Genomic DNA, 16804 nt, shown 5'->3' on the forward strand with positions numbered 1-16804 from the left:
TATATATATATATATATATATATATATATATATATATATATAGCCTACATGATTAGCTACAGGAAACAAATTAGATAAAAAGTCAAGTCTAAAGACAAAATTTAAACATACAAAATACATAGCCTTTGTCGCTTTGAATCTTAATTTATTTATGTGTTTACGCTGCATTTTTTGCCCTCTCTATCGTACGTGACATCCTCCAGGTCGGTAAGCCCCGCCCATTTAAGATCCCATAATCCTGCATTCGTGCCATTCTACAGTCATGTTGTATTTCTATGAGTTCAACCCAACTGTGCCGATTTCCAGTCCGTGATGCCCCGCAGGGTCAGACCACAGCAAGAGACGCTTTACATGCCAAACAATTCATGATGAAAGAAAAATATTCAAATACTGTAAATGAGATCACCAATGCTTTTATCTCAATGACCGTGTCTTTTCATTAGAGTAGCCTACGCGGCGTTGTAACGCTTATGAGCTCATTTTATAGTCATGCCCGACCGCCATTGAGGAGCCGGAGATCCGCATGTACGCAAATGTCTCGAATGAGCAGGGGTGTCTTCAAGAAGGGCAAATAGCCTACAACACAGCTCTTAATGCACTTTATAGACTTTACCAAATAAAAAGATTACAACGAAATTCTACTCTATTTTCAACAGGTTACACGTGCATCTCTTATGGTCAGCTTGGAAAGTGCATTGCAACACTTTTATAATGGTCTTTTTAGGACGAATAGTTTGTGTTGCAAATGAAAGCATGCATCGGCCTTGCTATAAGCATGCATTAAGCTTGTCATGTTTGAATGCTTGGGAAACTTTAGGAGCAAGTCAACGAGGTCAAGTGCACGAGCGACACTCACCTTATGTCTTCCTCTGATTTTGAACTTGTCCAGTTTGCCGTCTGCGCACGTGATGAGCTTGTCCATTCGGGTCAGCAGATAGCCAATGTTCTGGCAGCCGCTTTCGGTGCCATCGACCCATGCAATCTTGTCCCCTCGAATAGCTTTGCTTTTGTTTAGTTTGTGGCCCACTAACTGTCCATCCTGCATGCTGCCACTCTGATGAATGCGCTTCACCTCCTGCACAACGCGCTCTCCGATTCTGTCCCCTAGAAAATTGTCAACTATACACAAGCCGTAGGAGTTCATGCACGGGACGATGTATTGCAAGACTAGTTTGTGTGTGTTCAGTCGTTTGTGTTCTTTAGATTTTGCCCGGTTACTGCGGGGCTTCCTGAGCTCTTTGGGCAGCTCCATGCGTCCACTAGTTTGATCTGGACACCTGTGCGGATCATCTGTGATGGTTTGGTCTTCAGAGGTCTGGTCAGCAGCAGCCTGGTTTCCCTGATGTTCTGCCATCGAGTCGAATGCAGCAGAAGTGCCCCCCGCGAAAGGGGAGAGTCTGAGTACGTGAACACCATCACATGTGTCAAAGCCTAATTTAGAGCTTACACGCGCCTGGACTGAAAAGATTTGCACTGATGAAGAATAATTACTTCTTAGAGAAAAGCATGCATGTCAGTGTCAAGAACAGTCATAACTCCTTGTCATGATGCATTAGTCGTTTATTTGATGTAAGTGTCAGTATTTACATTTAGTCATTTAGCAGACTTTTATCCAAAGCGACTTACAAATGAGGACGATAGAAGCAATCAGAACCAACAAAAGAGCAATGATGTACAAGTGTTATAACAAGTCTCAGTTAGCTTGTGCTAGTTATTTGTCAGAGCCATTAAAATGCTGTTATAATAATACAAATAATACTTTATTAATCATTTATTATTATTAGGAAAATCTGACCATATGTACAAAGTTGACATGATCAGTGTAACAGATATGTCTTTTTGTTTTTGACCTTGAAATAGTGTAGAATCTCAAATATTTCTTCTTTATTTGAATCATGACTATGTTTTAAATATTAACTTTAAAAAGAGAGAGAGAAATCATAAAACACATTTCCAGATTTCCAGAAAAGATGTTCACTGATCAAAGATAATTACATCTTATATGTCCTGGAGGGGAAAGCATAAATGTGAATGGCAATAACGATAAAACTCATGTGCCACTGGGCCATTAAAATGCTGTTACAATAATTATTTATTTATGTTGCTGTTGTTATTGTTAAATAATAAAGATTCCATTATTAAGAAAATCTTCTTTACAACGTTCACGATTATGGGACATTTTTTAAACCTTGAAATTGTGCAGAATCCAAAATATTTATACTTTAGTTGTTGTTTTTATCATAACAAGGTTTAAAAGTTCAGAACAAACAAAAATACATTTCCAGATTTATGAAAAAGATAATCAGAGTTTTCTTGTTAAACTATAATAGTCATGTTGCAATAGTCACTCATGTAATGCGCAAGTGTCACTGAGCCATTAAAATGCTGTTATAATAATAATAATGTATTTTTATTATTATTAATACATATTCTATCATTAAGAAAATCTTAACTTTTTTTTTGAAAAAGTTCATTTATATTAAAAGTTAAAAATAATAATAATAAAAAAATTCTGAATATTTGGAAAAATTCAGATTTTTTTCCAGAAGCTTTGCCAGTCATTCATCTTCAAATACACATACCCCAGTTAGTCAGAATTAGTTTATCAGCAAATCTCAGCTGTGTTTAATCATTTTTTTTATGTTTACTGGAAGTCTATTTGCACTTCCTATTATGGTAATAGGAATCATTCTTTTTTTCTAGTTCTCTCTGTGCAGTGCACAAGGGGTTAAATCTGATGTGGCTCTGAAATGGCTTGAAACACCACAGTTGATTTGCTAAAAATAGCACGGAAATAATTAAAGCCACATCACAGATGTAATCTGTTTGCTTTGATTTCTGCAGAGAGAACAGTTCAGAGGGAACCCAAATCTTGCACAATGGAATATGATATGATGTTGTGATGTAAATGACCATTTCACATGTTACAACATCCACCAGTTCAACTCAGATTTTCCATGGGTAAGTTAGGTCAAATCAACACTATATGTGCATGAAATGCTTTTACAACTGTTTTGTATTTAAAGATAATGCATGCAGTCAATCCTGCACCTGGTTGCTGTTTGGGTCTGACTGACAGTGTCTTTCCTGATTTGTGTTTATCTTTAAAGGAATAGATGAAAATTTACTGAACATGAACTCTCAGGCCATCCAAGATGCAGATGAGTTTGTTTCTTCATCAGAACAGATTTGAAGAAATGTAGGATTATATCCCCTTACTCGTCCATGGATCCTCTGCAGTGAATGGGTGCCGTCAGAATGAGAGCCCAAACAGCTGATAAAAACATCACAATAATCCACACCACTCCAGTCCATCAATTTAACATCTTGTGAAGTGAAAAGCTGCATGTTTGTAATAAATCTATCAAGGCATTTTAACTTTAAACCTGTCGCTCTCACATCAAAATCCACCAACATCATTGTTTTTAGAAAATGTTAAACTTGTAAACAGTGCTTGATCTGTTTTCACTGAAGGAAGCAATATTATGTACTGTGGACTATTTTAGACGGAAGCAGTGGTTTAAAGATAAAAACATCTTAATGATGGATTTGTTTCTTACAAACACAGCTTTTCACTTCACAAGATATTAACTGATGGCTTGGAGTGGTGTGTATTACTTGAGGATTATTGTGATGTTTTTATCAGCTGTTTGGACTCTCATTCTGACGGCACCCATTCACTGCAGAGGATCAATTGGAGAGCAAATGAAGTAATGCTAAATTTCTCCAAATCTAGGATGACCTGAGAGGGTGAGTAAATGTTAATTTTTTGGTGAAGAGTTGAAAGTGCCATATAAGCTGAAGTGGATGTGTGTGTACCAACAGCTAAACAGCTGAAGCACCGCCTTGCCCAACAGAGCTTCTTCTTAGAACTGCAACTCTGGCAGGACATTGCTGTACATCTAGAGTGCAAACTCCAGACGACCCATGATGGCGTACGTGAGAACACCCTCATCCTGTAGTTTAAAGTGTAACCAGCTGCTATTTTCATTTTGAGCTCATGCCAATGATATGAATCTGAGAGCTGGACATGATATGATTGGTTGCTGTGTCAAAGCTGACTATAAACTAAAGGATTCATCCAGATCTTCAGATCCACCTGTTTGGCAAAGATCAATATTTATAGATCAACTTGGTGAAGAAAACAAAGTGTTTCACACAAACATACTGTGTATCGTGGGCTAACCACATCTTTGTTAACCCAGATAACCACTGTAAACAACTGATAAATATGATCCTCCTATTGAAATATGGTTTGTATATGTGCTGAGACACGTAGTCACATCCGCTCATGTTGTCCCAGCTCATAACATATGTTTTGAATATTTATAGCAAGCGGAAGATAACTGGATTTTTTTATTTTTAAATGACAAATCTAACAGCCATCTTTTGGTATAAGAAATGTTTGTTCATGCCAGTACTTAGGGGGGACTTCATACTATATCAGTCATGGTTTCCTTCTAGTCTTATTGTAGTATCAGTGTTAGCTCTTTATTATACTATGTTCTTTATTATACTTATACTATGTTAGTTTAAATTTTTAATTTATAGTAATTTTATGTTTGTCTTTTTTTTTTTGTATTATATTTAAAGCACAAAGGGGACATAAATTATACTTTGAAATGGATTAAATCTTTATTACAAAACTATGTTGATCAGCTGATAATTTAGTTCATTAAATATCTTCTAGATCTTTTCATTCAGGCATACATTTTATTTCATAACTAGTTTTGTATTTCATAACTAATGGGAAGACAATAGCATCTGTTATTCATGTTAATGTTTACTTACTGATAAAATACATTCAAATTTACATACAAACCGCATCAGAACTTTAGATAACAGAAGAAAAAAATTAAACATCCAAATAAAAAAATCACTTTCATACATCAAATGACGTCACACATCAGAGCAGGTCATTATTTACCGCATGACTCACAAGGGTCTGATAAAACTAGATTTCCGGTGGTGACAAAAACAGTATCAATAATTCATCAGTCCGCTTCAATATGGCAAACCAAATCATTTCAGGTCAGCCAAAATAAATCTATAAAACTTTACAAATATGTATACAATTAAATATACACATTTATATAAAAAAAATATTTATCATCTGAATAACCACTGTCATGAAACGAAACAAAGCATTATTTAAAAAACAAAAAAGAAGTCATACTTTATATATATATATATATATATAAAGGATATATTTCTAGCAAGGGCAGTGTGTGCTTTTACAGTTGCAGACTGTGCTCTTCACACATAATTACACAATTAGACAGGCCTCTATCACACTCCTCAACGTTGGTCTGCTTCAACATACACGGGTCTCCTCGTTTGAAGTAAAGCACAGACATCATGGTGAACAGTTCAGGTGGAGGTCGCGAGCATCCCGACGAGCCGGCTGATGGCGTCACTGGACCACTTCAAAATAGTGTAATATGGCCATTATGTGCTGAGGCATGAACACATAACAGGTGTAGACGGCCATCGCTGCCACCGTGATCAGGAGGGAATCTGATAGTCTTATTAAGGAAATTATGTTGCAGAAGGAAACAGGGTTATTATTAGGGATGCACCGATATGAAAATTTTGGCCGATACCGATAACGCTTTATTTTTGAAAGCCGATAACCGATATGTTGGCCGATAAATCTATATCCAAATTGTTATATACTTTTTGAGAGCCTGATTACAAAAAAGGTCTCATCATTAAAAGCCACATCCCAAACACTTCAACATAAGCAGCCTAGTTTGAACGGTGTACGTTTAAAAAATATTTTTACTCTCCCATTACCAAATTTAGTCATAAAAAAGTCTTACAAATAAATAAAATAATGCATAAATAATGCAAACAAGTCACTGGACATCATTACACGTGTAAAGAATCAAAATGAATGCGCCATAGATCAATAAAACGGAATAGCCTCTGCACGGACAATAATTAAATGATTTTAATTACTAAACCATATTGTTGATGAAAATAATAAGAGAAAAATACAAGTGGTTGTTGTTATTAATAATATATATCAATGATTTTGAAAAAGTAACAAATGAATACCACTGTTTTAAATAGCAGCCATTGAGCTGCAGCTCAAGCTGAAGCTGAAGAGCTGAATGAACACGGTAAACTGAAGCGTTTTGCTGGCAGCTTATTTAACTCAAGGAAATGCATCCTGAGATTAATATTAATACAACATAAACATAATATTACAACTTATATATGAAATGACAAATGACGCAGTTATTGCATGCTATAGTCAGAATGTGTGATCCTGTTGTGGATGCGCTCTTCCCATAACAACGCGCTGAAACACGGCAACTAAACCCAAAGAATTCACAACGTTTTATTATAATAATGTTCTCATTAGAATGTTATATACACGACATTCCCAATCATAGTTCTTAATGTTGTGCACTGCTGTTTGAGCTGCGTGTGCTGAGCTAAAGACGATCACCGGTAAACTGAAGCGCTCTTTTAACTTAATCAAACGCATTCTATATGAGATAAATCAGATATACATCAAATAAACACAATATTACAACGTACAATTGCAAAAAAGGCTGCAAACGAACAGCGCGCATCTGAAGTGTCTCTGAAGGAAATAATGCATTATTTATCGGCTTTAAGATATCGGCCAAATTTTCTTATCAGGCCGATACCGATAACAGAAAAAATGAGCATTTATCGGCCGATACCGATATGGTGGCCGATATATCGTGCATCCCTAGTTATTATAGTATACTACAACTATAAAATAAAAAATACAACTTTATTTAGTTTAACTTGATGTACTGAAATACCTAACACTGAAATAAAACTATATAGACATATAGAAAAACACAACAAACCCCAAATTACCAAAACTTTAAAATGAAAATAAAAACAGAAAATCTAAAAATGAAACAGTTATATAAAACATGAATAAAATCTCAATGCTACTTGAATAACACTAAAAGGAAACCATGACTGACATCTAGTGAATAGATTTTTTTTCCTTGGAGTGGAGTATTGCTTTAAAATGGAGCAATGAAATTATGAATAATTATAAAATGTTACCTGCTTTTTCCTACTTTTGGGCCTTTCTCAAATACAGTAATACACACAATTTATACTGTCGATAAAACATGAAGCATTTAAAATATAATCTTGATGAGATGTAGAATTTAGCTACGAGTGTCCAAACTTTTGACTAGTACTGCATGTGTTCAAAACATCGTAAAATAATTCTCATAATTAATTGAATTTTATATATTTTTTAATCAACAGATTGCTAATAAACATAGATTTATTATATAGCTATGAGCACTGTTTTTTTGCCAGCTTCAAAAAAAAAAAATATATATATATATAGTATAGCTGTAACATTTAAAGGAATTTTACATTTTATCAGCAGGCTACAAACACATATTATTATATATTATTGTTGTTACAAACACTATGTTAAACAAGAAATATTCGCCAGCTTTAAATAAAAACATTTAATTGAATGTTATATTTTATCAGAAGAATATAAGAAAAACAAATGTTTTAAAGCAGCACTATATGTAACTTTGGGCGCTCTAGCGGTTAATAAACAGAACTGCACACATCCCGCGGAAGAACATTCCAACCGGAGCTACTTCTCTAAGTTTATGTCTATGGCGATTCACGCAGGTGTGTGTTACTCCGCAGCGGTGACGACCCGACCAGGCTACAATAGTCCTAATATAAGTATTTATTATAAATGTACCGTAGTGATTCGGAATAAGACAAAAACGCGGTTTGGAAGATGAATTCATGATGCAAATTGTGAACAGAAAAAGTTACATAGTGCTGCTTTAAGGTTAGAAAGATTACAGACGTACAAGCCCTAAAACTAGTCAGTTGACATTACTCAGGTGACCGCACTAAAACACATTTCTCATCACAGAAAAAGTGAATGAAGCAAGTGAAACTGCTCACACATTCCCACAGTCGTCTTCCTAGAAGAGACCTGAAAATCAGGCCATGTCAATTATTCTCATCTTAAACTTCACACCCACAAGAAGCACGTTACACGACTCCTTCAGTTCAAAACTACCCACCATTTAATTCTTCTGAACTTGCATATTATTACTCAAACACATATAACTCTATAAAGCAACTAATACGAATCAGCTGTTGCGTAAAGAAGATGTAATAGATTTACGATCGGCACACCAGACTTCTAGTCAACGCTGGACGAAAATACAGACATTAATTCGTTCAAGTAAAGACATAATTTTAGTACATTATAACAATATTGAGTTGTTGAACACACTTGAATAGTAAGGAATCCACCGGATACCTTACGTGGACCTAAGAACTCTTCCCAAACGTTGTTTCTTACACATAAAGCGCTGTATTTTACGGGGAAAAAAGGATACTGAAGATAGTTCTCTCCCAGGGCTCCAACATATACAGAGCTGTTACGAGCACATATTGGTAATAAAACCAAGATAATTGTTTCCAGGCATCTCCTAACGCCATATTTTCAATCGTCTCGCGTTGGTCCCGCCGCTCCCTTCCGGTGCAGATCATAACAAAATAAAAGTCTTGTGCTGGAAAAGAAATGGAGGGATATTACGCAGTACCAAAATAAAAGATAACACGCTTCTACTGTTTTACTAACAGGTAATGCTTTAATATCGGCATACTTCACAAAGACGCCGCCGCCATATTTGATAGGAAGTTCATTTTCTATAAAATCAAAATGAAAACATTTATTCAAATGATACCGTTCACGTTCAGAGCACATTTAAGGGGTCATATGATGCGATTTCAAGTTTTCCTTTCTCTTTGGAGTGTTACAAGCTGATTGTGCATAGATAAGATCCCTGAAGTTGCAAAGACTAAAATCTCAAAACCAAAGAGATATTCTTTATTAAAGTTAAGACTCTGCCACGCCCCCCTAAAACGGCTCGTTCTAACACGCCCCCACATATCTACCTCACTATGGTTTAATTTGAATCATTTCCATGCCCTCTACTGTGTATAAAAATACAACTTAATAAAAGGGAAGAACATATCTGAGGCAACAGAACAACTTTTATGCAAATATGAAATGTAATTTACAGGAAGTGGATCACATGAAAGTGTTTACATTTTACAACAACAGAATATAAATCAAATAAATTACATGTCTAGCCCTATTCCTTTCCCCAAAAAAACGTAACTCTCTCTATGTACTGTACAGCAAAGTTGCCTGGTGATGCACATCACCAAAACATGTGGTTTGTATTTATAAGTCCAGTAAATGTCCTTAGCAGTGACTTTAAATTAAACCTTACTTTTAAAAGCTGACCACATGGATAGATATTCATTGTTTTGAACTAAACATCCTTTATGTAACTGTAACTTTGATGGTGTTCATTTTCAAAACCTTTTAAATAAAAACTTATTTTAAGAGGAACGGGAAAAAACTTATTTTGAAAGAATTACTTTTTTTTTAGCTTTTCAAATAATTACCAGCTGTGCCATCTTCATCTTCATCGGAGTCAAAGTAAATGCTGTCATACTCCGGAGTCTGTAGCTTGTTTGCTGTGGAAGTGCCGTCACTGGTCCCAGACGTTTGACCTGTACATTAAATATTACATTTGATTAATACATTTCAATTGTAACACTGATAATTGCACGTGTTTTTGTGACACCTTGAGCTGAAGATGCCGTCCAGCTGCACTCCAGGCCCTTCATGGTGCTGCTGAGCTCTGCCTCCATCTCCTTCTCAAACTCATCTCCGCTGGAGGACTCGCTCTCCCCCGTCAGATACTCTCTGATCAGCTTCTTCTTCTGCTCCGGGGTCCCGTTCAGAAGAATATCCAGCTCATCCTCAGAACTGAGCAGAAACAGTGTGTCAGTCTGATCTCTGAAGAGCATTTATGGTGTTCATGTTTACAACTCGACTCGAAAGAGATGCGACTAAATAGCCATGTACACTAACACCAAAGTATAACTATAAAGCCTATACAGTAAAATACATAACCCTGATATTGATGTTCACATTTTTTGTTTACATGTGTGCACATAAGAGAATGTTTTCTGTCATGTACCTGCTTCCGGCTCCTTCCTCATCACTCGGCTCTTCAATCTCATATGAATCATAATCATCTTTTCGGTTCATTGTTCTTATTCCGAGTAAAAAACTAGGAAAATAAAACGCGTTTTTACTTCACTTCAGCACCGGAAAGCAAGTTATAGAACACTTCCGGGTCACGCTTTTTGAATTCAAAATAAAGCTACCAAAACAAAAGCCGTTAAAAAGACGAATATTTAACTATTTAAAATCACCATGATTACGTTGCGTCATTTTTATATTTAATAAATACTCGAAGGCTTTTTAAAGTTCTCCCAAACTAAGGAGTTGAAAGTGGCAGCTGGATTAAAGAAATCCCACTGTATACATTAAAGGGGTCATATGATGTTGCTAAAAATAACATTATTTTGTGTATTTGGTGTAATTAAATGTGTTTATGCGGTTTAAGGTTTAAAAACATATTATTGTTTCTCCTCTATGCCCCGCCTTTCTGAAACGCGTCGATTTTTACAAAGCTCATCGTTCTGAAAAAGCGAGGTGTGCTCTGATTGGCCAGCTATCCAGTGTGTTGTGATTGGCCGAATACCTCAAGCGTGTGACGGAAATGTTACGCCCCTCACCATACTGTGATGATGCCGTGTCCGGCTGGAGCGATGAGACAAAAACATGAAACCATGTCTGCATTTGTGATCGGAGAAATGACAAACAACAAGTGCTACTCTACACTGCTCAAAAAACTCACTTTAAATATATAGAATATAAAAACTATAAAAAACGTACTTACAGTACATGAGTCAGAACAGCCGGCATTGTAGTCTACTCTCCCAGGATCAGTAAACGGTCCTCCATAAAATGTGCTGCACACATCTGAATATTTGGGTTGAAGTGTTCTGGAACAGTGTTGTAAATACAACTTAACCACTGATTTCTAGTCGTGTCCATTTTTGGAAGACCAAACAAAGTAGTTCAGCTTTCACAACGAAACACAGCGTCTCCACACACGGTGGCCTAGAGTGAACGGCGGCGGCCTAAAGTGAGCAGAGGCCGGGGGCTAAAGTGAGCAGAGGCGGCGGATTCGACGAAGGAGCGTCCAGCGGACTTGCAGCAACCACATGTGACAACCCCGGGCTGGACTCTGCTTCGTCCACGGTGAAAACCGATCCGGCGATCCACAGCGCAAAGTTGTAGTATTTCCTCAGCGACCAGCACGGATCAGCTCCAGGCACGACGAAGCAGATATCATCCTCTTTTGGAAGACTAAACAAAGTAGTTTCGCTTTCACAACGAATCACACATCGCATTCACAGAATAAAAGTTACGCCTTCTTTCTTTGCGTGAACATTTGGGCGCCATTATGCAAATCTTCCCACATAGTGATGTAGACATGTGGGGGCTGACTCTTAAAGTCCCCCTGTAGTGAAAATCAAGTTTTTTATGTTATTTGTCTATGTGGTGTTTTTAATATGCTTTTAGACAAACCATGTGCCAATCTAATAATCAACACCATTGCTGTGTATTTTCTCCTTAAAACTGTAGTTTCCCAAAGGCTGACCCAGAAATGCAGTTTGAAACAGCCCTTGGTTTGCTACGTCACAAACCAATAACGTCAAGGCATCGATTTCTATCATTAGCATGCAAAATATACCAATACCAGCACAAAACCAAAAATAAATCAGAGCAAAAAACCCACGAAGCTGTGGTTTAATGTGAATTTAGAACCGCTAACTTGCATTATAACCCGTGGCAACAGTGTAAAAGTAGCCCGCACTTCACACGCGGGCGCGAATTAAGAATCACAAACGGCTGCATTCGAGTCTTCAAGGCATTTTAGGACACAACATCGTCAAGTAAGTAACTTTAACGAATGTTACAGTATTCACTGTAGTTGTCCACTAGTAAAAACATAGTTTTATCAGTCATTATCGGTGTATACCATTGTTTTGCGGTTACTACAGTTCAGTTGCTCAAGAGGCGCTGGCTGGTGTGTGACTGAGTGGAGGCGGGACTAGTTTGCATATTCATAGCTCCGCGTATAGTAAATGAGGCAAGGGTGTAGAGTTACATTCAAGCTATTTCAAGGCATGAGAAAATTATTTTCACAAGAAAAAACATGTAAATATGTCATTTTGATGATCAAAAATAAGTTTTAAGGGATAAAATATTTGACTACAGGGGGACTTTAACTTTTATAAAGAATATCTCTTTGGATTTGAGACTTTAGTCTTTGCAACTTTACAGATCTTCTTTATGCACCAAGAGCTTGTAACACTCCAAAGAGAAAGGACAAATTTAAATCGCATCACATGACCCCTTTAAAAAATATTTTGCCAGTAAGCAAACACTGCCTTTATTTATTTAGTCCATTAATTCAAACCATCAGTTTTTCTGTTGACATTAAAAAAAATCTCACTTAAAGTAAACAGCATCATTTATTTTTTGATATTTTCATGGTCATTTTATCAGCGTTTATTTCAGCACTCCTCCATCTGAATAAATGGACGCTTTGGTCACATATTGTGAAAAAGAAAACAACATTCATATACAGTGCACTTAAAAAAAGTCTGGAGAAAAAATGCATCCATATATGATTTCTTTTTAACAATGTCATATTAATCTACATTTTAAGGCAAACATACTGAAGCGTTATTTGTTAGGAATGAAAAAAAGAGAAACAAACTGCTTTGCAGAAAATTAGTCTGATTACGATGATCCATAGCTATACGATGAAAACTAACACATGTACAAGGCTTTGAGTGACCATACACTTTAATTGTAATAACAATCAGCTCAACTTGAACAAGATATCTGAGCAGCATCCACACACAGATCACCAAAACTAACTTCGAAGATTACAACAGAGAAAACAAAAGCAAGCGAAACGAAACAAATGGGACAAAAAGTGCCGAAACGAGAATGACGTAGCGAATCCCATGGAAAACAATTAACAATTAAAAGTTAAAAATGTGTGATTAAATGAAGTCGTATATCTTGTGCTGTGTGGATCAGGTGATCTTCCACAGTGGACTGCCTCACTTTAGGGGGGGTTATGGAGGGAGTATGGTGTCTCTGGTAGCGGCAAGTATAGACGTCTCTTTAGACAAACTGACCCCAGGTATGTTCTCTCCTCCATCTTCCGAATGAAGACGAGACCAAAGCAGGGAAAGCCCTATATGGAGAACCTGGCTCCAGGACCTAAGTGTCCCCTTTCAGGACCCCCAGACAGCTGTGCAGCAATTGTAGATTCCCCTGGAGAGAGATATTAAAGCAATAAACCCCAAGAAGCCGTGGTTTACAGTGAATGTATAACAGCTAAGGGGGTTTAATGCCCTTTAGCTGTTATAAATTTACTGTAAACCACGGCTTCACAGGGCTTATTGCTTTTATAAAACGGTTATTCCATATAATGCAGTAAGGTTTCACAAAATAAAACAGTGCAAATGAAGTGTAATGATATTAATAAAAACAGTATTCTTCCACCAATCAATGTAGTTGTGGTTGCAACAAAGTGGTTGCCGAGCAACACACAAACGCAAACAAAGGTGTATGTTTGTAGAGTAATTTACAACAGCTTCGAATGTGGCTCAGCCAATCAGAATCAAGGACCGGAACTATCCATTTTATAAATTAGTAGGGATGTAACGATTAACCGCGAGCCGGTTGAAAATCGATTCAAATATGTGACGATTCAAATCGGTTGAGATGCTAAACAAATCGCGATTCATTTAGGTGTAGGAGTTTATATGAATGTATGTCTGAGGAGAACTTACTGTCTTTAGAAAAGGTTTGATGGTGTTTCTTCTTTTCATCTTGCCTCTGTATAATGCATATTAAAGTTTATAAGCGCAGCGCTGCTTTGTTTACAGCAGAAAACAAGGAAACGCTTTAAGCGCCACCTGCTGGCAGAGAGTGAATCTGCGTCTCATTCAGCTCGTCTGCTGTTTCGGTTTCATGCAGATATTATCTATTGCTTCACAAAACTGAAGTCAAACCATTCTGTTTTTCAAATTTCGAAATGATAATCTAATTTAGATTAAAAACTGCTCATGTTGCATGTATGCAGCATCTTTGTTTGGATCAAGATTAAAATGCAGTGGTTGCCTCTCATTTTAAATGGAAAGAGCACAGACAAAGCCTGATTTTGTTTATATGAAGAGATTTATTTGATTTGGGGCTTGTTTTAAAATGTTAATTTAGTTTTGTTATTTACATTTACATTATATTTAAATTTTGTTATTTAGCAGATGCTTTTATCCAAAGCGACTAACAAATGAGGACAATAGAAGCAATCAAAACTAACAAAAGAGCAGTAATATGCAAGTGCTATTTAGTATATTATTATAGTGTTATATTTCAATTTCACAAAGAAATGTGCAGCATTTTGTCCAAGCAATAATAAAAGGACACATTTAATTTATAATTTGTCCTAAATCTCATTTAGTAAAAAATAAAATAAAATCGTGAATCGAATCGTGAGTTGAGTGAATCGTTACATCCCTATAAATTAGGAATAAACAATATGTGGATTTGACATAATTGAGAATCAGAGTATAAAGTGAATGGAAACCTTGGCATGTTTGAGTTCCAGCTCGGCCAGTTCCACCAAGTTCTTTCTGAACGCTGCTACTCGCCGTGTCTTGAAATCTATCAGTTCTAAATGGAACACAAGCATTAATATTTAGTGAGCAAACAGCCGTTTAGCAGATGCTTTTATTCAAAGTGATTCCCAGTCATTTTAATAAACAGACAACCTCCCTGGAGCAACCTGAGGTTAAATGAATATGCCACATAACAATTTAACATCGAGGTAATTTTCAAAAACGCATTTCCACATTAACACCTTGTCCAGACAAAATTATCTGTCCAAATTAAAAGCAAAAGTAGAGCTGCACAATTTGGGGAATACAACTTTAAAAGAAATGTGATTTTTTTTTGATAGTGAAAAATGTAAAAGAAAAAAAAAAAAGTGTAATTAAATAACCAACATGACTAATATTATATATATATATATATATATGTTATTACTATTTTTATTGTAATTTATATTATTTATTTATTATTATGATTATTATTACTAAATAAAAAACATTAAACAAATTAATATTTCTGTTGCACTATTTCACCATAAAATAAAAACATTGTGTTTAAGAAGAAGAAGAATTTTATTACAGTATAACTTTAAAATTACAATACTAAGATTTTTGGCCATCTTAATTTTTAAAGCTTAAACAATCACGTTTTTATTTGATGAAAATCTCAAGGAGCCTTTAAAAAAATTTAAAAAATAAAATCTAACCTTGTGATGTTTAATCAAAATGTTATAACTGGATATTCTAGTGAAAATGACAGACTTCTCCAATCATTTATTCTGATTAAACCCACTGCTGGAAACTTGCGCACTTCACTCTAAAATATGCTTTGCATATATTTAATTAAATCATAGCCTTTTGATAATAGCAATAGTAGATTTTGATAGTAGCAATTTGATAATAACATTAAGCAATATCACAATTTAAGTTTATTTCAGGTTTATTTGGATTATTCTGCCCTAGTGTAAAATGACACAATCAGAACCAATCAGTGAAGTCGGATTTTGGACCAATGACATATAACGGTAGGTGGAGCCAACTAGTGTGACATCTATTAAAACCAAGCAATCAACAAATGGCAATTGCCTGTGCCAGTTTAGAAGAACAGCAAATTGTATTACATTGCGTCTGGTTAGGAAACGGTGCAAAATCAAGTATTTTTGTACTCAACTACTTTGAACGATACACATGAAGTACCTTGTTTTGCAGATTCAGAGATTTTCTCAAACTTCTGACAGCACACTTGCTGTGTGGTTTCTGCTTGAAGGACGTCCTTGTTTTTAGCTCGGGCTTTATCCAGAGCTTTATTAGCGTTCTCATAATCAACTAATGCTCTTCCTCGTCTGTACAGGAGGTCCTGTGGAAAGAAAACATTTGAAATTGTAATAATATTTCCCAATATTACTGTTTTACTGTGTGCTTTGATGCGCAAGTTCTTGCGACCCTAAACATTTGTACCATACCACTCTATTTTTGGTTTTGGCCATTGTGCATTCCACTACTAGCGAAGCGTTCACCAGGGAGTCATAAACCATCATTCAACCTACAGCTAAACACAAAGAAGCTCAAGCCAAAGTAAATAATTTCTCAAAAAGGTGGCTGATGTCGTGGCCTCTCTCTCCACCCCCTAATTTCTAAAGCGGAGTCACATAAAAAAGTCACATGACATGGGAAGAAGGCTACAGACTGAACTGACCTTCACTCCAGCCACAAGAACCCCATCTGCAGACTTCACCACGTTCTTGAAGAAATCCTCCAGCTTTTCCTTCTTGTTTTTCCCTCGTACACTCAGCTGTAATTACAAGTGAAAAATCCAAGGGCAAATGAACAATTAAATGCTCAAATCTTTTTTCATTTCTACTGAGAATGACACTTGCATTTCTATATTTGTTTTGGTTTCAAAATATGTCATTAAATATTCTTCTGGTTTGCTTTGCACAATCTCATCTGCTGTTTGCACTGATGTCAGACTTATTCATTTGTTATGAATAATCTGATTCTTTTGGTTTGTGTCCAAGTTTCAAAAAAAAAAAAGAGAAAAATAATTAAAGGGTTAGTTCACCCAAAAATTAAAATTAGGTGTTTTACTCACCCCAGAGCCATCCTAGGTGTATATGACTTTCTTCTTTCAGACGAATCCAAAACGTAATAATCACTTTAATGTAGCTTGCGCCAACAGTTGTAC

At 36.0% G+C, this 16804-nt stretch overlaps 3 protein-coding genes across 3 annotated transcripts in view; all 3 read right to left on the minus strand.

Annotated features, from left to right (window-relative positions):
* LOC107586581 (egl nine homolog 3-like) overlaps window positions 1–1412 on the minus strand; it is an 11864-nt gene extending 10452 nt beyond the window's left edge. The window contains exon 1 of the mRNA XM_016274011.1: window positions 857–1412. Within this exon, the coding sequence (XP_016129497.1) occupies window positions 857–1354 (498 nt within the window). The 5' untranslated portion in view covers window positions 1355–1412. The remainder of the gene's footprint in view (window positions 1–856) is intronic.
* A 6528-nt stretch (window positions 1413–7940) lies between these two features.
* On the minus strand, window positions 7941–10213 carry LOC107586642 (E2F-associated phosphoprotein-like). The gene is made up of 5 exons (XM_016274095.1): window positions 10050–10213; window positions 9651–9835; window positions 9469–9576; window positions 8633–8700; window positions 7941–7964 (listed from the first exon to the last, which is right to left on the minus strand). The coding sequence occupies exons 1-5, from the start codon at window positions 10118–10120 to the stop codon at window positions 7941–7943; spliced, it is 456 nt and encodes a 151-aa protein (XP_016129581.1). The 5' UTR covers window positions 10121–10213.
* Window positions 10214–12631: 2418 nt separating this feature from the next.
* The window catches only part of LOC107586643 (sorting nexin-6-like), a 5672-nt gene continuing 1499 nt past the window's right edge, over window positions 12632–16804 (minus strand). The window contains exons 4-7 of the mRNA XM_016274096.1: window positions 16316–16411; window positions 15817–15976; window positions 14598–14683; window positions 12632–13279 (exon numbers count right to left, since the gene is read on the minus strand). Coding sequence (XP_016129582.1) covers window positions 13226–13279; window positions 14598–14683; window positions 15817–15976; window positions 16316–16411 — 396 coding nt within the window. The 3' untranslated portion in view covers window positions 12632–13225. The remainder of the gene's footprint in view (window positions 13280–14597; window positions 14684–15816; window positions 15977–16315; window positions 16412–16804) is intronic.

The sequence above is a fragment of the Sinocyclocheilus grahami genome, unplaced genomic scaffold (assembly GCF_001515645.1).
Source record: "Sinocyclocheilus grahami isolate Dianchi unplaced genomic scaffold, SAMN03320097.WGS_v1.1 scaffold84.1, whole genome shotgun sequence".
Taxonomy (NCBI): domain Eukaryota; kingdom Metazoa; phylum Chordata; class Actinopteri; order Cypriniformes; family Cyprinidae; genus Sinocyclocheilus; species Sinocyclocheilus grahami.

Excerpts from the sequence above, each read along its gene's own strand:
- LOC107586642 (XM_016274095.1), bottom strand. The coding sequence starts at position 10,120 with ATGAACCGAAAAGATGATTATGATTCATATGAGATTGAAGAGCCGAGT. Across the intron at positions 9,836-10,049 it reads GAGGAAGGAGCCGGAAGCAG|TTCTGAGGATGAGCTGGATA; the intron begins GTACATGACAGA and ends GTTTCTGCTCAG. Across the intron at positions 7,965-8,632 it reads CCGATATTAAAGCATTACCT|GAAGACGACTGTGGGAATGT; the intron begins GTTAGTAAAACA and ends GGTCTCTTCTAG.